The sequence below is a fragment of the Nuphar pumila genome, chromosome 16 (assembly GCF_984573655.1).
Source record: "Nuphar pumila chromosome 16, dmNupPumi1.hap1.1, whole genome shotgun sequence".
NCBI classification, from domain to species: Eukaryota; Viridiplantae; Streptophyta; class Magnoliopsida; order Nymphaeales; family Nymphaeaceae; genus Nuphar; species Nuphar pumila.
Genome location: NC_143264.1, coordinates 23,066,732 through 23,090,473, shown reverse-complemented (window position 1 = coordinate 23,090,473; position 23,742 = coordinate 23,066,732). Strand labels below are relative to the sequence as shown.

The 23,742-nt window shown below is 36.3% G+C and overlaps 1 protein-coding gene across 1 annotated transcript in view; it reads left to right on the top strand.

The window, feature by feature from the left end:
* The window catches only part of LOC149813087 (Nucleoporin, Nup133/Nup155-like protein), a 135,374-nt gene extending 118,377 nt beyond the window's left edge, over positions 1-16,997 (top strand). Inside the window, exon 8 of the mRNA XM_089992382.1 lies at positions 16,207-16,997. Coding sequence (XP_089848508.1) covers positions 16,207-16,728 — 522 coding nt within the window. The 3' untranslated portion in view covers positions 16,729-16,997. The remainder of the gene's footprint in view (positions 1-16,206) is intronic.
* Positions 16,998-23,742: the final 6,745 nt, after the last annotated feature.

Here is a 23,742-nt window from a genome sequence, read left to right as displayed (position 1 = left end):
AGTGAGTACCCTCATATTTTTTGGACTCCCTGTGTAACACACAGCTTAAATCTAGCCCTAAAGAGCATATGCAACCCCAAAGAAGAAGAAAATTCACAAGCATATGCTTTATGTTCATGGATTGAAGATTTAGAAAGAAATGTCAAAAGCATTAGGAATTTTGTTGTTAACCACCATCGTGCTAATGCTATATTTAATAGGCATTCTGATTTGAAATTGTTGAAGGTCGCTGAAACACGTTTTGCGTCCATCATTGTGATGATGAAGAGGATTAAAAGAGTGAAGAATGCTTTGATTAACATGGTGACTGATGAAAATTGGACATTCTATCGTGTTGATGATGATATGAAGGCTCAAGAAATTAAGAAATTCATTCTTGATGATGAGTTTTGGGACAGAGTGATATACTTCCTTCAATTTACGCAACCTATTTGGGAAATGTTAAGAGAAGTTGATAAGGATGAGCCCATGCTTCACAGAGTTTATGAAATGTGGGATAATATGATTGAAAAAATACAAGCTATAGTTTTCATGCATGAAGAAAAAAATCCTGCATTGGATGATTCAGATTTTTTTAATCATATTCATTCAATTTTAGTCATAAGATGGGATAAAAGCAACACTCTTTTGCATTGCATGGCACATTCTCTTAATCCAAAATATTATGCAAATAAGTGGCGGGCTGGTGGTATTGGTCGTGTCCCTCCAAATTTAGACCCAGAGCTATCAAGACATAGAAATATGTGTTTGACAAGACTTTTTCCAGAAGCACATCTTTTACATCAAGTCACACAAGAGTTTGGAAAATTTTCATCTTCGAGATTATATGCACCAGCATTATTCGCGAGAGAAGAAGATAATATAGATCCTATCACATGGTGGTCAACATTTGGATCGGAAACACCTCTTCTGCAACGTCTTGCATTAAGATTGCTATCGCAGCCTGCTAGTTCATCTTGTTGTGAAAGAAATTGGAGCACATATTCTCAAATCCACAACATGAAGAGAAATAAACTCACCAGCAAGCGTGCAGAGGATTTAGTATATGTTCATTCAAATCTTCGATTACTTTCGCGAAGCAATGATGAATACAGGTACTAATTTGCTCTCTTAGTTATTTGATTATTTCTTAGTTTTCATTTAAATATACTTGTATTGTATTTATCATTTTCAAATTGGGTTTATAATGCAGACAAGGAACATCCAAATTTTGGGATGTAAACCCAGAAGAGTGTGACTTCGAGGGAGAACATGAATTCAACGTAACAAACATGGATTTAGCTGAGCCCAGTATTCCTTCTAATGATGCATTTAATGATGAAGAAGAAAATTATTAGCATCCATTACTTCATCAGGATATACTTTGGTATGTAATTTAGTTCTTTTATGCATACTTATTTGATTGATATTTAGGTCGATTTATGTAATTGCTTTACTTATTTGATTGATAATTTGATATTTAGGTTGATATACTGCATGCATGATGAATCATATTATGAGTTTATGACAATGTTTACTGTTAAATGTTAAACTGTTAAAACTTCAAAATTTTATATATATATATATATATATATATATATATATATATATATATATAATTTTTTTTTTACATTTTTGCCCCTGCCGCACCCCCGCACCCGGGTTTTTTGGAAGTGCCGAATCCCCGCACCCGCACCCGCTCCCGCACCCGCACCCATGTGACATAGGTAAGAAGGTAGGCGTTGCACCCATTGAAAATAAGATGAGAGAGAATCGTTTACGGTGGTTTGGACATATTCGACGAAGGCCTAATGATGCTCCAGTTAGAAGGATGGAGAAATGGGAAAATATATTAGTTAAAAGAGTGATAAGAAAGGATATGAATGCTTTAAACCTCACCGAGGACATGGCATTGGATAGAAATGAATGGAGGAGAAGGATTCATGTGGAAGACCCATAATGATTTTCTTTGTTGGTTCATATCGCCGACCCCAATTGTTTTGGGATGAAGGCGTAGTTGTTGTTGTGTATAGTTGGAGGCCCAAGTACCCCAGGCCTATATAAGCCCCTTTGTATCTCTCATTTAGCATCCAATAATGAAGTAAAGAGTTTTTTGTGAGTGTGTGTTGCTTAGCCTCTATCTTAGTGTGAGTAGTGATGTCTCTTTGTGAGTAAGTGTGTGCCTAGTGAGCACGCTTGTGAGTGTTGAGTGCATGTGAGCGACATGTTGTCACGACCTTTTTTCTTTTCTGATTTTCCTTTCTTATGCGGAGAGGGAGCTTGGCGGGCTGTTTGGGCCGTGCAACACACAACTTTCTTTAGAGGCGAGGAGCTACGTAAGTCTGGTGGAAGCGGATTCGAGGCCGTGTATATCTCATGCACGCTTAGCACAATGGAATGGCTGGAGCAATAGAGTTGAACAGGTTGATAGCGGGGCGATGCCAAAGTCTTTGGCATATGAGCATCCAAGCCAATGAGGGACAGGTTCATTGCCTTCCTATGATGAGTGCACGAGCAATCGAGGGTCATAGAGCCATCTACACGTCCGAATAAGCATCACAAACCTTGGATTAATCATCGAGTTTTCGAAATGCACCGAACATGGGATAAATTAATTTTTGGGACCTGTGGGCCCCACAAAGCGTATAGCGCTCCCTACGAGGAACCCACCACTACGATGTAGGTCTTTTGACCCCAACTGAAGCCAGTTGCTAATATGACATAGCTCGACATGCATTCCCGTATAGCGCTCTCCACAACTACGAGGTTGGGTGGCAAGACGGGAGACAAGAGTGGGCCCCGCACATGCTTGATATGCTCATGGGAATTTGCATACTCATGAGCACCCCTGTGCACTTCGATGTTCTACTCACGTGATATAGGGGTTGCCCATTCCGGACCGCACGATGGTGCACCAATACAAGTTAAGAGGAAGGTCCCCTATATAGGTGTTATGGGCGCTAACCCTCGCCAGTAGGAGGAACCCTAATATCTCTTGGGAACACAACACTTTTGTCCCCAATGGTGTTTCGAGGCAACCAAGGCAAGGTCACTGATGTTGGAGATGGTCCGGTCCACTTGAGTAGAGTGGGTGTTTGGCTCCCGAGATGGTCCATTGAGGAGGATAAACGTGACCACTATGACGTAATGAGAAGTTCGAGGTATTCTCAGATCTTAAGAGTGAAATACTTATTCTCGAAGAAGGAGCTCAACAGGAGGCAATGAAGATGGTTGACGTTCATCAAAGGACTATGATTTTGACATCTCTTACCATTCACAGAAGGCCAACGTGGTAGCATAAACACTTAGTAGGAAGACATGAGGCTTTTCAGCCAGCTTGTTGGGAGCATGATGAAAATTGTTATAAGATTTCGTGGCTTGGAAGCCCTTTGCAGTTGATGTAGGAGTGATTCAGTTGTCCAGTGTGACCGTCTAGTATGATCTTATTGCTCGGATTATCGAAGCCCAGAAGGAAGATCCTCATTTTCAGAGATTGTAGGCTGTTGCTCAGATGGAGCATTCATCCTTTAGACAGAAAGAAGATGGGAGTATATGGATGGAGGAGCGTATTTGGGTTTCCAACGATCCCAAATTGAAGAAAGAGTTGTCGAAGGAGGCTCATAGAGCCAAGTAGACTATACATCTGGGCAATATTAAGATGTTTAAGGACTTGCAAAGGAGGTATTGGTGGAATGGAATGAAGCAGGAGATGGCGAGGTAGGTAGTTTTAATGGTTTTCGAATAACGCTATATATATATATATATATATATATATATATATATATATATATATATATATGTATATATTATAGGTTTATATAAGCTGATTGTCATTTCTTTTTGCAAGGTTTGTCCTAAGATGTTTGACTTGCTAGTAGGTCAAGATCGAATATCAAAGACCAGGTGGTATGATGCAGTTGTTGGAGATCCCACAGTGGAAATGAGAGATCACGATGGATTTAGTTGTTGGTTTACCCAAGACTCGATGCCAACATGATGCAATTTGGGTGATTGTCGACAGATTCACCAAATTGACACATTTTTTACCGATCCGGATCAACTTGTCATTAGACAGTCTAGCAGAGTTATATATTCAGGAGATAGTTTATTTGCACGGTATTCCCTTATCGATTATATCTGATCGAGACCCTCGTTTCACTTCTCGTTTTTGGGGACAGTTGTAGACAACTCTGGGTACGAAGCTGAAGTTCAGTACAACTTTTCATCCCCAGACAGACGGAGCGCACGATACAGACCCTTGAAGATATGTTGCGAGCATGCATTCTCGATTGGATGGGCGATTGGGACACACATTTAGCACTAGCTGAGTTTGCGTATATTAATAATTATCACTCTAGTGTTGGGATGGCTCCTTATGAGGCTCTTTACGGGCGACCTTGTCGATCCCTAGTTTACTTGGATGAGGTGAGTGAGCGTGCAGTAGAGTCATCTATCGTTTTGTAGCATTACACATAGCAAGTTCAGAGGATTTGCGATAGACTACGTGCGACTCAGAGTCAATAAAAGAGTTACCCAGATAAAAGGCGCAGGGATCTCACTTTTGCAGTGGGAGATTTTGTATTTGTCAGGGTGTCTCCTACCAAAAGTGTGTTTCAGTTCGAGAAGAAGGGAAAGTTGAGTCCCAGATACGTTAGATCGTTTGAGATTCTAGAGCGAATAGGTGAGGCATCATATTGTGTAGCGTTACCTTCTCGGTACTTGGAGATATATAATGTTTTTCATGTGTCTATGCTGAGGAAGTATGTTTCGGACCCCTCACACGTGATCTAGTATGAGGATGTGAGCATTAGAGAAGATTTGACTGTTGAAGAGTCTCGTAGCGATTGTTGATTAAAAGGAGCATGTATTGAGGACGAAAACTATTCCCCTAGTGAAACTGCAGTGGCAACATTACTGTATCGAAGAGTGCACCTAAGAGCCTGTAGCTAGTACGCAGGAGAACTATCCCCATTTGTTTTGAGTATCGCTTATATCGAATTTTGTGGACAAAATGTTTTTTTAGGAGGGTAGGATGTAAAAATCGAGATTTTTTGGATTATTAAAATGAATAAATGATGGATTATTGATGCGATTATGGCTATAATTGTGAATTCTTGATTTTCTTGTTTTCGATTAATTATAAACCTTTGTCTCAGGTTATGAATAACATTTCAAGAATAATTGAAAACGATAAATTGTAGAGATTATATAAGTTTAGTGTGGTTTGGATCTTGAACTTTGGTTCTCGATTCAAAATCGTCATTTGGATCCAAGATGGATCTGGGGTGCAGTTTGGTTTGGATCCAATCTAAATATTAATTGGATCCAATGGTTATGGATTGGATCGTCATAGGAGATGTCCTATGTGGACCCCCATTTGGATCAAGGAGTCCATATGAATTAGAATATCTTCTAGTTTTAAATTCATACCAATAAATCAAATAAAAATAAAAAGGGTGATAATTAAGACTTTTAATTTTAAACTCATTTTTAAAACAATAATTAAAGAGATTAAGAGGGTGGGATGTTCCACACCTCTAGAAGAGTCCACATAAGCTTGAACGTGTTAGAGTTGGTTGTTGAATAGTCAAACCTATTTATTTTTTTTAAATAAAATTAGAAAAAAATCAAATAAGTAGAAAACTGGAGTCTAGAAGTTAGAATTTTTTCTAGAAAGGACTCCTCTCCCCCTCCACATGATTTTGAAGAGGGAGAGTCCTTTCTCATAAAGTTAGGTCTGTAGAGAAGGGATATAAATGCCTCCTCTCACACGGCCCTCACTTTCTCAGAAAAAAATCTCTCTCTCTCTCAATCCTTCTCTTTTTTTTCTTGTTGCTTTCTCTCTTATCCTAAAACATGTAGGAGGTCTGGAGTAGGGTTGTGCATGTAATGAGATATTGCGGAAATATAAAGAGTGCATACAAGCACTTACAACAATGAATAAAAGAGACACTATCACGAGTCCACAAAGGGACAATACAAGCACAAGCCTTTAAGAAGGCAACAATATAAAAAGCCTCTTATTGAGAAGAGAGAAAGCTCTCAAGAAAAAATAAGAAATATACAAGGGGTTCACCCCTATTTATACAAGAGGGAGAGGAGCAAAGGGATGGCCAAAAGGCCTCAAAAGGAGAGCCAAAAGGGGGCTCCCATAGAGTCGTTGGGAGCCCCCAACGGTCACATTTGTGATCGTTGGGGGCTCCAACGACTCTAAGGTTGGAGCCCCTTTTAACCCTCAAAAGAAATAAAAAAAGAAATAAAAAAATAAGAAAATAAAATTACATTTTATCAAAAAACGAAAATAGTTGTTTTCTAAAACAACTATGTGAAATTACAAAAATACCCCTATCAGGTATTGATGTAATATATATATATATATATATATATATATATATATATATATATATATATTAGATACATTTTAACAATGCAACCATTGAACCTACACGTACTTCGGTGGTTGTGGCGGTGTAGAGATCGGACTACCTGATTTCTTCGTTTTCAAGATCTATCGATTTTTTCAGTAAGATTTATGTAGTAGATGCTTTTAACGTGCATTAAGCATGCATATCTGAGTTATTTTTATTTTTAGCAGTATATTTACATGTCTTGATCTTATACATGTTTTCTTTGTTGAAGAAATCATTATTGGATTCAAAGATGATGCATCATGAGTTTTTCATAAAAACGATTTTGAGAAATTTGCCTAAATAGGGTTTCTTCGTTGTTTCATATTAGATCAGTCATATCTTGATTATTGATGGTGTTATTCATAAGTTAATCCACATTGAATCTGATCAAATCTAAAATAATGAGATTTCAAAGGTTTTATGATCTTAAAAAGAATCTCTCTCTATATCTTTCTCTCTTTTTTTTGTTGCTTTCTCTCTTGTCCTAAAACATGTAGGAGGTCTGGAGTAGGGTTGTGCAACCATTGAACCTACACATACTTCGGTGGTTGTAGTGGTGTAGAGATCGGACTACCTGATTTCTTCATTTTCAAGATCTACCGGTTTTTTCAGTAAGATTTACATAGTAGATGCTTTTTACGTGCATTAAGCGTGCATATCTGAGTTATTTTTATTTTAGCAGTATATTTAAATGTCTTGATCTTATACATGTTTTCTTTGTTGAAGAAATCATTATTAGATTCGAAGATGATGAATCATGAGTTTTTCATAAAAACGATTTTGAGAAATATGCCTAAATAGGGTTTCTTCGTTGTTTCGTATTAGATTCAGTCATATCTTGATTATTGATGGTGTTATTCATAAGTTAATCCATATTGAATCTGATCAAATCTAAAATAATGAGATTTCAAAGGTTTTATGATCTTAAATTTTTTTTTAAAAAAAATATTTTCTGAGAAATCTAAATCTGTGATGATTGATATGTTATTCCCTACCAGTTTCAGAAATAAATCGATATCTTTTTGAATATCCGTCCAAAAAATTTAAATAAAATCATTATGATGATTTACGCATCTTGATTTTGAATTTAGAATCTTGTTTTACCTGTTTTGTCTTCGTATTGAGGAAGACACATCTGTTTTAACAAAGCTTCTGTTTCTGGCTCTGGTTACTGGACTGTTTCGACCCATCTCTAATAAAAGATATAAACACCCCAAAACACGACTCCAAATATTTAATAAAAGTTTTGGGTGAATATTAACACATAATAACAGACCGTGTAAAAAGGGTTTCATAAAAATGTTGTATATAAATTCCAAGAAATACATTAACTTGATGAAAATCTTGCAGTTTACAGATTTTGGATTGAAACTCTGCCAGAACAGGGTTCCGTAAAGGATTTTTAATTATTTTTGTATTTATTATTCTTGAGATCAGTTTGTTGGGTTGTATTCTGGACAGGCAGCCACAGTAAAAATATCATGATTTTATTGTTAAATTGTATTACGAAACCTTGTAATCCTATATATTTTACATATATAAAGGATAATATATGTGTGTGTGTGTGTGTGTGTGTGTGTGCGTGTGCGTGTGTGTGTGTATGTGTGTATTATCCATTTATATATGTAAAATATATATTTCCTTATTTTAGTCATTTCCACTATTTTACGTACATTCACTTTATGAATGTGATTGTAATTATTTTTTATTCTTTCTTTTCTTTTATTTTTATTTCTTTTTATTTAAGTACCAAAGGTACCTTGGGGGGCCCACTCAAATAGACGTTGGGCCCCTCCAACGGTCACATTTGTGACCGTTGGAGGGGCTCCAATGTCTATTAGTGGAGCCCCTCCAAGGCTCCTTTATTGTTGTTATAAATAGGGGATCTCCCCTTTGTATTTCTTATGGCTTTGAGTGAAAGCCCAAGTATTCTTGAATAAAGCTTTTATTCTTTTATGCCTTTGTGCATTTGTGAGATTTAGTGAGTTGTGCTTTTGTGCACAAGTGTTCTAAGAGTGCTTATTGTGCATATGTGCATGTGCTTGTCATAAAAAATATTAAGGTATTGATAATAGTATCTTGTTAAAGATACTTTCACATGGTATTAGGGCCTTGTTGGAGAAAGAAAGATCGTGTGGATTCTCTCCTTTTTCGGTACCTCAAAAAGCGTGCTTTCAAATTTTTGAAGATTGGAGTGGATCCTCTTGTTTATCCTATATTTTAGAAGACTCTTCTATCAAGAAAGATCTAAAAATCCTGTGGGTCGTATTCTTTTTCATCATCTCTCCTCTCTAATGGGTGAAAAAGACTCATTTTTCTCTCGGCTTCAAACTTAATGAGTCCAACTATCACGTTTGGGCCGGAAACACGGAGACTCATATCAAACGAAAAGGGCTTTGGGGTTATGTCCAATGCTCGATTTTCGAACCGGAGCCAAAGATAACCTCGATGGAGGAAGGAAAAATAAAAATCCTCGAAGGCGAAGAAAGAGCCAAGGCTCTTGAAGACTGCACCAAAAAGCATGAAGAATAGGAGATGAGGAATTTTAAAATCCTCTCATGGATTTTCTCATCCACAGAAACAAGAATTACGCCAATATTATCAAGTTTAAGAAGGCTTCTCAAGCATGGGAGTACTTTGAGAAGATGTACACCTCTAGGGACTTGTCCCATAAGTATTACCTCCAAAAGAGGGCGTTAACTCTTCATCAAGGAGAGATGACTATAAGAGAGTATTTTGCCGAACTCTCTTCTATTTGGGACGAGCTTGCTATGCTCGAACCTAAGTGGAGTGGAGAATCCATAGTGCTTCGTCATAAACAATTGGAAGAAGATAATTTTTTCAATTTTTTGAATGGGCTTAGGCCCGAATTCGAACAAATCTGATCTTCTCTTTTATCGGCTTTCTCTTCTCCCTCTCATGAAGATGTAATTACTAAACTAAGTGGGAAAGAAACTTGTTTGGGTATAAGCAAAAACAACCCAAGTGTTCTAGTTACATCTTCCAATAATGAAGGTGTAAATACCGTCTCAACACTCTGGAGTAACTTAAGGACCTACAAGCCTCCTCACTTTAAAAATCAAAACTCAAATGGTCAAGGAGGGAAGAAGGATTATAGCAAGCTTTTGTGCCACTTTTGTAAGGAACCGGGGCACATTAAGCCTATTTGCTTAAAATGGAAAAAGTTATTAGCCATGGCTATTACATCCCAACCTTAAAAGGAAGAGTGCTCATCATCTTCAAATGGAGCTCTCTCATTACAACAAATCGTGGATGCACTTCAACCTCTTCTAAAAGGGGTTATTTTCGGAGCCGCCATGTCAAATTCCTCTCCTCTCGGTAAGCTTGGCTTTTAGATTCAAGTGTTTTTTTTCACAAGACCTTAAGTCTTACCTCTTTTTCTGAATATTCAAAAAATTCCTCTCCTTTTGTTTCAACTGCGGATGGAACATCCTTTGAAGTAAAACGAATAGGAAATTTTGAAAAACAAGGGTTCTTTATTCCAAAAATTAGATTTATACCAAAATTAAACTTAAATTTGTTTTTCGTTTCTCAACTCTTGGATCATGGATGTGATATAAAGTTCTCATCTAACAAATGTTTGATACAAGATCACTGGTCCGAGAGATTGATTGGGGAAGGCTCTAGGAAGGAAGATCTATACTATGTCGATTCTCTTCAAATTAAAAAAAAACCATTTTGTAATGTTGTCCAACAAAAAGATATTAATGTGTGGCACAAGAGACTTAAACACCTAAATATTGTAAAAATTTCCCATTTACCTTTTGTTAAAAGTCTATGTAAAAGTGATTTGACTTGTAACTACTGTATACTTGGGAAAATGAAAAAAATGCCTTTTTGTCAAAGATCTATATTTACAACTAGATCTTTTAAAATCGTTCATTCGGATGTATGGGGACCGACACCTGTTCTATCAACAGGAGGCTTCACATATTATGTCATTTTTGTTGACGACTACCCGAGATATTGTTAGATTTATTTTCTTAAACACAAATATGAAGTTTTCTCGATTTTTAAAACCTATCATATGATGATTAAAAATCAATTTAATGAGAATCTTAATTTTTTTAAAACTAACTATGGTGGAGAATACCTTTCAAATGAATTCAAAAATTATCTTGAAAGTCATGGTATTCTTCACCAAAGATCTTGTCCGAAAACCCATCAATAGAATGAATTAGCCAAAAGGAAGCATAGACATATAATAGAGACAACTCGAACATTACTTGTTTCTCAAAACATCCCAACAGGGCTTTTGGGCTGAGACAACTTTAGCATCTGTTTACCTGATAAATCGACTTCCTTCTAAAAATTTGAACAATATCTTGCCTTTTGAAAAATTATATACCAAAGAACCCGACTATAGTCGGTTGAGAATTTTCGGCTGTAAATGTTTCGTTCTTACCGACAAGAACGACAAACTTTCACCTAAAGCTATTGCATGCACTTTTCTCGGATATTCTGATACCCAAAAAGGGTTTTGTTGTTATGATATTAAGAATGCTAAGCTATATGTCTCCAGAAATGTGAGTTTTCTGGAAAATGTTAATGGTTTTGAAATGAGTGAACCAACAACAACAACAACAACTACGCCTTCATCCCAAAACAATTGGGGTCAGCGATATGAACCAAAAAAGAAATTCATTTTGGGTCTTCCACATGAATCCTTTTCCTCCAATCATTTCTATCCAACGCCATGTCCTCGGTGAGGTTCAAAGCATTCATATCCTTTCCTATCATCTCCATCCAAGTCTTCCTAGGCCTACCCCGACCTCTTTTAACTAATATATTTTCCCATTTCTCCAACCTTCTAACTAGAGCATCATTAGGCCTTCGCCGAATATGTCCAAACCACCGTAAACGATTCTCTCGCATCTTATTTTCAATGGGTGCAACACCTACCTTCTTACGTATCTCTTCGTTCCGAATCTTATCTTTTATTGTATTTCCACACATCCATCTAAGCATCCACATCTCAGCTACACTCATTTTTTGAATATGATGTCTCTTGGCAGCCCAACATTCCGTACCATATAGTAAAGCGGGTCTAATAGTCGTCCTATAAAACTTTCCCTTCAACCGCAATGGCATTCTACGATCGCACAGCACTCCAGTAGCACTTTTCCATTTCATCCACCCAACCTTTATCCTATGATTTACATCTCCATCAATTTCTCCATACTTTTGAATGATGGATCCCAAATATTTGAAATAATCATTCACCGGTATATCTTGCTCACCAAGCTTCACTACACTCCCATCCCTACTTCGTTGCTTACTAAACCGACATTCCATATATTCAGTCTTACTCTTACTCAACTTAAAACCTCTAGCTTCCAATGTCTGTCTCCATAATTCTAACTTAGCATTAACCCCAGCTCTAGACTCATCAATCAAAACAATATCATCAGCAAACAACATACACCACGGTACATTTTCTTGAATTAATCTCGTAAGCTCATCCATCACTATCGCAAATAGGAAAGGGCTTAAAGCAGATCCTTGATGTAACCCAACCGTTATCGGAAAATTGGTTGTCACCCCTCCACAAGTGCGGACATTGGTTACTACTCCTTCATACATATCTTTAATTATACTAATGTACTTGAGAGAAACACCTTTCTTCATCATTGTCCACCAGAGAACGTCCCTAGGTACTCTATCGTATGCCTTCTCTAAATCAATAAAAACCATATGCAAATCTTTGTTCCTCTCTCTATATCTTTCAATAAGTTGTCTAAGAAGATGTATAGCTTCCATAGTTGATCTTCTAGGCATAAAACCAAATTGATTCTCCGATATCATGACAACCTTCCTCAACCTAGACTCAATCACCCTCTCCCAAAGTTTCATAGTATGACTCATGAGTTTTATACCACGATAGTTTGTGCAATCTTGTATATCACCCTTATTCTTATATAAAGGCACCAAAGTACTCTTCCTCCACTCATTAGGCATCTTATTTGTTCGCCAAATCAAGTTAAAAAGATTTGTCAACCATTCTAAACCTTTCTCTCCCAAGCATTTCCAAGCCTCGATAGGTATACCATCTGGGCCAACTGCCCTTCTTGATTTCATTTTCTTCAAAGCCTCTGCAATTTCTTTCTTTTGAATCTTGCGCATGAAGTCACGATTTATCTCATGAAAAGGAATGGAGAAGTCTCCAAGATCTTGAGCATGACTATCATTAAATAGCTTATCAAAATAATCTTTCCATCTCTCCTTAATCTCCTCATCTTTGACTAAAACCCTTTGCGTGAACCCTTTGAAGAAAATATGGATTACTCTTTTTTATTTGAAATGTTAGCACATGATGATGATAGTGATGACGATGTCATTCATAATGAAGTCATTGATAAAGAAGATGGTTCATCCCATCCCTCTATCTCCCAACATAGTAATGAAAGAGCATTGAAAGATCCCATAACATATACCCATATAAATTAGGAGTGCAATTTGCTTTAGCGTCATTCATTCCTATATACAACCTAAAAACTTCGAAGAAGCCAAAAAAAATCATGGATGGCTGAAAGCAATGGAATATGACTCAACAGGGCTAAGACTTGGGAGTTTCAAGATCTCCTTAAGGGTAAAAAAGCAATAGGATGTAGATGGGTTCTTAAGGTTAAAACTAAGAGCGATGAATCTCTTAAGGTTAAAACTAGCAAAGGGATATAGTCAAGAATACGAGATTGATTATGAAAAAACTTTGCTCATGTGGCCCGAATGGTCACTGTCCGATGTTTCATCACCGTTGCCTCAATCAACAAATGGAACATTTATCAAATGGATGTTAAAAATGCTTTCCTAAATGGTGATCTGAATGAAGAGGTATATATGGAGGCTCCACCAGGAATGAAGACTCCCGAAGGAAAAGTGATTCGTCTTCAGAAGACACTTTATGGTTTAAAACAAGTCTCCAAGGCTTGGTATGATATATTTAACTCCGTAATATTAGAAAATGGTTTTTATCCTGTTTCACTGACACTGCCTTATTTGTTAGAAAAACCAATTCAGGGATTGTCGTTTTGCTCTTATATGTGGATGATATGCTTATAACCGGAAGTGATTCTAAGGGGGTTAAAAGCATAAAAACAATTTTGAAGGATAAATTTGAAATGTCTGATTTGAGATTTAACTTATTTTTTGGGTATTGAAGTAGCCTACTCTCATAGAGGGTATTTTTTATCTCAAAGTAAGCTTGCCTCTGATATTATTGACAGGTCAGGTATTACGGATGATAAGGTTTGTGAAACTCTTGCTATAGTAGGAGCCAAAATGAAGATTGATGATAGTATTCCTCTCTCCGATCCCACCCCCTACAGATAGGTTGTGGGATCATTAATGTATCTGAGTATTACTAGACAAGATATCTCTCGTGCAGTTCATACTGCAAGTCAGTTTCAATATGCACCAACATCTGTCCACATGAGTGCCATCTTGCGGATCGTAAAATACATAAAGGGCACACTAAATAAGGGAGTATTCTTGTCCTCTTCTTCCGAATTAAAGTTAATTGCTTATACTGATTCTGATTGGGGAGATGACCCAAATAACCCTTACTCCACCACTGATTTTTGTGTGTTTTTAGGAAACTCGCTGATCTCATGGAGATGTAAGAAGCAACAAAAAGTGTCTCTATGCTCAACAGAAGCTGAATATCGTGCAATGACAATTACTACCATGAAAATTGTATGGATTCATCGGCTATTAGAAGATATGGGGATCACAATAGAATGACCCATTAAGTTATGCTGTGATAACCAGAGTGCAATATACATTGCCAAAAATCATACTTTTCATGAGCGGACTAAACACATTGAGATGAACTGTTATTATGATCGAGAAACGTATCTAAAAGGAGTTATAGATCTTCCATATGTAACTTCAGAATATCAGTTGACAGATTTTTTCACCAAAGCTTTGGGTGCTTCGCGGTTCAATTTACTCGGCAAACTTTCGGTCATCCTACCATAAGTTTGAGGGGGGGGTGTTAAATTGTATTACGAAACCTTGTAATCCTATATATTTTACATATATAAAGGATAATACATATGTATATATATATGTATTATCCATTTATATATGTAAAATATATATTTCCTTATTTTAGTCATAGGGGTAGTTTAGTTATTTTTACTGTTTTACGCACATTCACTTTATGAATGTGATTGCAATTATTTTTTATTCTTTCTTTTCTTTTCTTTTATTTCTTTTTATTTAAGTACCAAAAGGTACCTTTGGGAGCCCACTCAAATAGATGTTGGGCCCCTCCAACAGTCACATTTGTGACCGTTGGAGGGGCTCCAACGTCTATGAGTGGAGCCCCTCCAAGGCTCCTTTATTGTTGTTATAAATAGGGGATCTCCCCTTTGTATTTCTTATGCCTTTGAGTCAAAGCCCAAGTATTCTTCAATAAAGCTTTTATTCTTTTATGCCTTTGTGCATTTGCGAGATTTAGTGAGTTGTGATTTTGTGCACAAGTGTTCTAAGAGTGCTTATTGTGCATATGTGCACGTGCTTGTCATCAAGAATATTAAGGTCTTGATAATAGTATCTTGTTAAAGATATATTCACATTTATATGCGTTCTGTTATTCTTGACAAATTTTATAAAAACGGGTCATCAAGAATCCATATTTCTTCTGACGACTTATGCTTGTAATCAAGTAGTAACATGTTTGGATCTTATGGTTTTAATATATTTTTGACATATACTGCATATTATTAGTGTTTGTAAACCTTATTGAATTATAAATAAAGGGTTGGACATCTAGAAATGATCTAAATAGTAATCTATGCAAGTTGAAATTGATTGAGATGACAAAATCTTGATTATCTTGTTAAATCGATTGTTTTATTCGTTTCTAAGAGAGAGTATCTTTGTTTATATGATCATGTTCAGCATGTTTAGCTTGTTTAATATCTGAATTTATGATCGACTTAATGAAGATTTAACGAGTTATGGTCGAGAGAATCAAAACCCTGATTTCTCAGAAATCGATTTAGGGTTTTGAGCTCTTTCTTAGATTTTGATTCTTCCAAATGCGTATGTTGTTGAGATGTGATTTTTATAAGTTTTTTGAAGCATGAACTGAATCAAGTCATGTGTATTCATCTTGTTAAGTATAATTACAACTAAACGTAATTAGAAATATGTAAGCCTTTTCGGTTTGGGTTTATAGATGCCTGGATCAGGGAAAATGACTTATGTATTTTTTGTTACGGGCTAGTTGTAGTGAGTTCTTTAATTTGTATGTTATCATGAATATTCTATTTAGGTCTGATATGATTTGAGAATTGAAAAGTCAAGATATAAATTATGGTCAAGTCGATTTGCTCGGTGAGGGTTTATGGGAGCTCTTATCGGAAAAGTTAGGTTTATGACTTCAATTTTGAATTATATTAGATTTGATATAAATGTTTATGATAGAGATAAAGGTGAGTTTGATTGCTATGATTATGGTGTAGGAATGCCCTGTTTATGAGAAAAAGGCTCTATAGATGAAGTTTGGATTATTTCTTATTTTGTTATCTAAAAAGGCTTTCTTGTGATACGTGTAGGTATTGATTGCTCACGTGTGTACATATCTATAGATGAAGTTTGGATTATTTCTTAGCCTACAATTCAATCTTCTTACAGATTCTATTTTAACGTATTATGGGGTAATACTTGAAACATGTTTGTTCTGAACTGACCATGAATCATGTAATTGTTGCTTATAATTTCCAATATCAAATCTAAACATTCTGATGTTTTTTCATATTCTATTCGGTCTTTTGGCACCTACTGGCAGGAAGAAGTTCAGCAAGTTTGTGATCGTGAAAAGCAACTTATTCCTCCTGGAGAACTCGTTGACATATGCTTGAGAAGTTCAAAACCAAAACTAATCTTGCGAACATTTGACGTGTTTGCATGGACTAGTTTCTCTTTCAGAAGATCAAACAAAAGTGTTCTGGAGGAGTGCTGGATGTGTACAGCCAATCTTGATGATTGGGCAAGGATATACAAACAATCTGTGTCAGAAGAGTGGACTGATGATAGGAGTTTGGAAATTTTGGAGAAGACAGGTCTATTTCAAGCATCAATTCGGTGCTATGGTCCTGGAGCTCAGTTGTATGAAGGAGGTTTTGAAGAAGTTCTGCCCTTACTTCAGGAAGACAGAGATGCAATTGAAAGAGATTCATGTTCTTCTGTAGAGGCAATTCTGATGCAACACCCTGATTTTCCTGAAGCAGGAAAATTAATGATCACAGCCATAGTGATGGGTAAATTTGGTGGCAGAGTCGAAGAAAATTCACCAATGGCTTCTACCTGACTGCAAAGTGTTGGCATTTGATCAAAGGACTTCACAAGCTTGAGTGGTGAACATTTGGTCAAAAATGGTTTGTAATGCATATAGCTAAATTTTCAGCAGCTATTACTAATCAATAAATTTTGGCCATCGTTGTGTATTATATTGGTAAGTAACTAATCTTGAGCTATTTCTTTTAGTCAACCAAAATGATGCGTCTGTTTTGGTGATCTGGACGTGGTTACTTCTAATGCTAATACAAATTATAGGCAGAGATGGCTATAATTTCTTCATTTTTTTATTTTTTTTTCTGGAAACTATATATAATTGATGGTACCATACTTTGCTAATCACTTTTGCGATGACGGTGAAACATCTAATCATACCAAGTGTGGATATGTGAGGTACTTTTTTCTGTTAATGTGATAATGATAGCATTAGAATTGGCCTGTATTGAGGAAGATTGAGGATGTTGATTCTGGAGCCAGTGACTATTCTGCATTAATCAGGGTTTCGGTTTCAAGCTTTATTTTTTTTAACAATTTCTGAAAAGAAAACATCCCTATACAACAACAACAACAACAACTACGCCTTCATCCCAAAACAATTGGGGTCGGCGATATGAACCAACAAAGAAAATCATTCTGGGTCATCATCGAACTACTTATACTGAAATGCAACTTTCTGTGAGACAGCAGGCTTACCATACTTGTAATACGCAATATGTGCTGATGCATGGTGGCAGAGGCATATTTTTGAATAGTTGTTCTATTCAATGGCAGTATGACTATGCTAACATTCTTATGTACGTCTTTTGAGGGTCTTCAAGCTACTTTCATCATCGAACTACTTATACAATATGCGTATGTGTGTGAATCTGCAAGCAAATCATGTCTTATTCTGGAACTAAAAATTAAATAGTTTTCAGTGCCTTCGGCATTTAAAGGGTTCATGACAGAAATAAGCTTGTTCATCTTCTGTGATCTGCTATTCTGTAAGGTTTGTGATAAGCAGGTCAATTTGTACACTTGTCTCTAGTATTTGGAGATGACTTTGGACTTTCTTTGTAGCTATTGGCAAAATCATTAAAGCATGGCGCACTGATTCAGGCAAAGAACCTTTATTTCCTTTTTTTGTCTATGAAAAACCTTTATTTCCTTTTAATTTTTCAGTAATGTGACCTTATCTATACCTAACAAATGATGTTGAAAATGTTACACTTTAAGATCCTCTGTTGAACATGTTGAGAATGTTAAAGTTTTATTGTTGAACTCAGAAAATGGAGATGAGGCAAAACCATTGGTTGCAGAAATTGCAAGTTTATGCTGCAGTAGCCTATGAGGACACGATAGTACTTGAAAACAATGCAAGAAATATTAAACCAGCTTGAGGTCTGCAACAATGTATTCCATATATTCCATCAGTAGGAGACGAAAGACAGCATCATGTCATTGTTCTTACAACAAAGATGCTGGGGCGCACACCCCTCTTCAATGATAGTAATAGCACGCTACCGAGGGTTTTGAGATTACTAAAAGTGCCAACCTGGAGGTTTGACCCCTCGTCCTTATTAATGAATACCAACGGGGGCTCCGCGTGGTTGATAGGAGCTGTCAGTGCACGTCTCCTTGTGGTGGGACGTTGAAGGTTCAAACCCCAGTGGGGGTCTGCCTAACCCCAGCTTGCCTTTCAAAAAAAAAAATGAATAGCGTTAACAGTACAAATGTGTGGATAAGGTTCTGATAAAGTAGCGCTGCTGCCAGCAAAATAGTTCTCTGATAATATTCTAAGAGCGGTAACCGGTCCTCCATGAGCCAGAGAAAACCCTAGAAGTTGGTAGTACTGTTTGGCTTGACAACAACAAATGGAGAGAGGAACAGGAAGAGGAAGAGGAAGCATACAAGAAAAGATATAAAAATCTTCTTATCAATAATTTGACTTGGCCACATCGTTGTATTAAGATTTTGATTTTAGTTTTTTGGCTAGCCTAACTAGCAAGCTGAGTTAGAGAGAACCCTAAAAATTGCTTGTGGCACTGTTTGGCTTGACTGCAACAAATCGAGAGGAGGGAATAAAAAGGAAAAGAAGTCAAAATCTTCTAATTAATAATTTGACTTGGTCATATCATTGGATTAAGATTTGGATTTGAGATTCTTGGCTTGCCCAATTGACTGGATCCAGTGGGTCTAGCTGGTCTGACCAACCCTAGGCCCAGTTTAAGTCAAAGTTTTAAGATTTGACCCCTTAGATACTGGATCAAAATCCTGTCAATTTGATGATGGTTTAGGGATGAATTCACTTGTGGGTAGCTGATGCAGGATCAGAGAATAAGAACCGGGTCCATAAGGGTCCTCTTCGATCCAAATTTTTTTAATGTTTTGGATTTTTTTAGTTTGTATTTGGATATTGAGTCCAAATGATGGATCCATATCTAATTAGGAAGTTCATCATGAGAAGAACTTATCTTAATCAGAGTTTATCAGTTAGCTAGGTTGGTTTGGTTGTTATTAGGGATCCTCATCTATAAAAATATGAGAATTTAGGAGTTTATTTAGAGTTGATATGAATTAAATCCAGTTAAGCTTTTTTGTTTCTCAGTTATTTCAATTGATCGTTATTTTCTTATGTGACATGGACCATTACCCAAAAACCTTCTTTTGTCCCATCTAGACCCTATTTGGATCCTTATCCACTTAAACCCATTCATTATAGTCAAAATGCCCACTATGATCCAAACCCTACTCAAACCAACCAGATCCTATTCAAATGCATCCTCCTACTTATTCAAACTGCAACCTAAATGAAAATTTGAAGTTAGACCAGACTTTACCCAATCACCCAAAACTGGAACATAACCTAGGATCTACAACTACCAAGGCCCAGAGTCAGCAAAGTGCGGATCTAGTTTGTGATTTTAATGAGCATAGCCACGGGAAACTTGGGCGAGCGACCGAGCATAAGTAGTGGTCCGAGGCAGCGGAACAGGTTTTTGATTACCATTGTGTACCTGAGCATCAACAGGTGGTGCTAACCGAGACTTCTACATGGTTTGGCACTATTTTGGTGGGCACATTTCATCCAAACTCGTGAGGATCAATGTTTGGTTTGGGAGCCATTGGAATGTGGGCTGAGTTCTCTAAACATCTCTGATACTTTGTTCTTCATTTTAAGATCAAAATCTTAGGCATTTTACTAGATTGCATTGTTCTAGAAGAATTTGTTTATTGGCCCATGTTAGAAATTTTCTTCACTGCTTTCTTAAAAGCAATAGTTACCCCTCCACGGGTAAACCCTGTTGATGTAGGGTTAGATACAACCTAGCTTTTGAGATACAACCATGTCTACACATCAGAGTGAAATACCAGCCACCACAAGCACTAAGTAGGCTGACCACCATGACACAGTCACCCAAAACAGCTTCAAGAAAACAAAATGGTCTAGAGGACTGTTTGCATGTGCCCATAATGGCCAAATGGGTGGCATGCACCCATTTAAGGTCCAAACGGGTATGGGTGGCATGCAGCCATTTAAAGCCCAAACGACTATTATCAATGGGTTGCACACACTCATTCGCCATTCCAATATGCCAAACATGTTGAGGCTAGGTGTATGAATGAAATACATTTTTTTTGTCACTTCCCATAAAGTTAAAAATTGACCTTCACCTTAATCAACCACCAAAATGGTTAGGTAAAAATAAAAGCTTTTAAGAGATTTTATAAGATACAAAATTGTCCAAAAAGAGTGATAAAAATATTGGTCAAAGTCAAACAAAGATCAAGACCGGACTAGCCGAACCAAGAAGAGCCAACCCAGGTTGAATTCGAATGTAAATCCAAGTCTAAGTCCAAGTCCTAAGCCAAATCAAAATCCAAATCTAAATTCAAGTCCAAAGTCCGAAGTTCAAAGTTCAAAATTCAAAGTTCAATTGACAAGTCCCCGTAGACACTCAAATTTTGACCAAGTCATCTCATGTGAGAAGTCATATACCAGAATCCAGTGTTTTCGACCCATTTTAAAGTTGTGCTAACTTCAACTTCATTTTTAGCCACCAAAAAAGGAATTCTTACTTTTTTTTTCCAAAATATCAATTAAACTAGATGATCTTACCTTTCTAACGAACTAAAAACCATGTCAATCCGACATTGAAGTCAAAAAATTTGACAAAATATGTACCTTGTTTAGTAAAAATCCTATTTTTAGTAGGTCCCATATTGAGCTCATTTTCTTACCACCAAAACGATCAAATTTAGTTTTTTTACTTAAAATATAAATTAAATTTAAGGTTATCTTTTCAACTTATAAAAATTCACCTCAAACTGACAACCAGATAGGAAGTTATGACGAAAACAAGTTAACTTGTTAGGCTTATTTTACCTGATTTTGTTAACGCTAATCAATTTGTTGTTAGCAATTGACAAAAAATGTTGACAACAATTGAATTGTCGTTAGCAGTTTTGGGAATGTTGTTAGCAATTTTTTGTGTCATCAAGAGGGACAAAAAATGATGAATTATTGTTAGCACTTTCAACGTGTCCTTAGCACCTTTTGATGTATCATTAGCAACAACATTTGTCGTCAGCAAAATTTGTCATGAGTACTTGTCAACAGTATCAAAACGTGGCTCCCTTGGATAAAAGTGCCTCACCCTCCTAAACTCGAAATGAGATATTTCAAGTTCTAAACCTTTTTACAAAATTTAATCCCTTATCTAAGGCAACATGACTTGGACAAATCTCAACCCTTCATTAAAAAACTATCAATTAGCCATTTATCACAATCTAGACTGGACTCGTAGTGACGAATCTTGAGTACACTAGAAACATATCTAGATCTAGTATAAAAACTATGCCTACTCTGCCAAAAACTCTGCACGACTAAGCCTAGTCTAGCCCACCAAGTGTAGCTGGCCTAGCCTAGATCCTACCCAACCTAGCTTAGGATCTAAGTCCCTTATCTCATACACTTTTTGGAGCATGCGCTTAGCCAAAGTGTTGTCCATGCTCCTCCATCCTCGTCATCAACGTAGGAAAGGGTTACCTAAGTTTGAAGTTGAATTCAAATTTCCTATATTTTTATTCTATTTATTTCATTATAAAAGTGTGGTTTTTTTTTAACAAATATCATATTTGTTATGTTTTCATATTTTTTAGCATTGGCGGTGCGTTGCACCATCAACCTCACTCTTTTTTTAAGATTTGCGTATAAGGTACGATCACTCGCAAGCTGCCTACCAAAACAAATATCTGAAGCTTATGGTTTGGATGATCCTTTTTCAATGGAGGAGAAAAGGTGTGCAACCTTGAAGAACATACCCCACAACCCTCAAATTCGGATCCAGTTTATCGAACCCATTTTTTAAATTTTTCTTATGAAAACCCTTCTTTTTGTTTTAAAAAATTTAGGATCCACAAAATGGTGATCATGGTGGAATTCTTTATCTAGACTCTGATATCAGAATTTTTGGGAAATCGACATTGTGAGGTTAATAGTTTCATTTTCCTTCGATTTTTGGATATTGGATCTACCTTAGATCCAAAATCCAGTTTCTTGCATTTCATCCAATTTATAGTCATATCTCCCTATCTGTAGGTTATTTTCCAGCACTCTAGGGCTTGTTGAAAGATAGACATTTGGCTCTACCATTTTCATCTTCAGTGTGAGTTAAGATTTCGAATCTAAGGTCTCAAAAAATGCAACAAAACATAGACAAAAAATATTTTTCTGATTATTTTCCGTAGAGCAATCTCTGTTCCTAAACCCATATCTCATTGATCTGACATCAAAAGCCTTTGTTTTTATAATCATTAGAAATATAAGAAATAGATATAAAAGTTTCATGTTTTGGGTTAGAACCAAAGACTCCTTTAGGGTTATCGTTTCTGAGTTCAAAAATCAGAACAAAAACCTATCCTACATAATGTAATAGCCAAACAATCTGTCTTTCAGAGGATGTTTATTTCCAATTACTCATCAGAATAAGGTGATCTTAGTAGAGTTGGAAAGCTAACATCCCAATATACCTCTTTTATTTTTAAGGTTTTCTCAAATTTATGATGCAGGCGGTTGGAAAATAGAATAAAATCATTGGAATAGGAGCAACCACACCTGTTTATCTCATGTTTTAGAAATGTTGTTGGGGTTGTATCTCAATACACATTCATCATTTTCAAGCAAATCAGGTGTCGTTGAAAAGGTATTTTTATCTAGTTTCTTTATTCTTTTTTTAGCTTTTCTAGAATCATTCATTTTTTGGGTCTCAAATCAGTGGCAAAGTCTATCACAAATCTTGGATTTTAGGAAAATTCGGTGAACACTCTTGTTTCATATCGAACATGTATTTTTGGGTCCTCGAATCTTGTCATTTCATTACCCATATTTATTTCTTGTTCTTGTGTGATTGTGCTCTAACTAAATCTGGATATGCCTTCTGGGTAAAGGTCTTGCTTTGGATCCAATATCTGATCCATTTAAATTATAGTTTCTCGTGAGAAAACATTTTCCTATTAAAAACTTGGTATTTTTGGTGTGTTAATTTTCTTGCTTTATAGGTTGAAACTCTAAGTATACTTGGTGTTTATTTACTTGTTTGTCTTAGAAAATATAATTTAGAAATCCTTGTTCGAGAAACTACGTCACTTAAATTTTTTTAGGAAAATTTATCAACCTTCAACAAGTTAGGATTACCACTTTACTTGAGGCCTTGCTTGCTTTGCATTCATTTTCTATTTTTATCCTCATTTTCTTAAGATTTTGATTATAAAACCACTATTTTTTGCTTGAATTTTTAAAACTCCCTTTCTGTCCTATATTTAGATCTTTGAATCCCCTCATTAGTACCAGAAGCCATCAGATTGGGTATATCAGTGGTGGACCAAGAAGATTGATGACCCACTCACATATACTAGGAGCCATAGCTCGGGTATATAACAAAAGGTCCAGTAAGAAGAAACCCTCTACCTATTAGATCCCATTGAGGCGACCTTGCAGATTTGGGAGCATTTGAGGAGATCTGGAAAAGTTGATTTGTGTGGTATG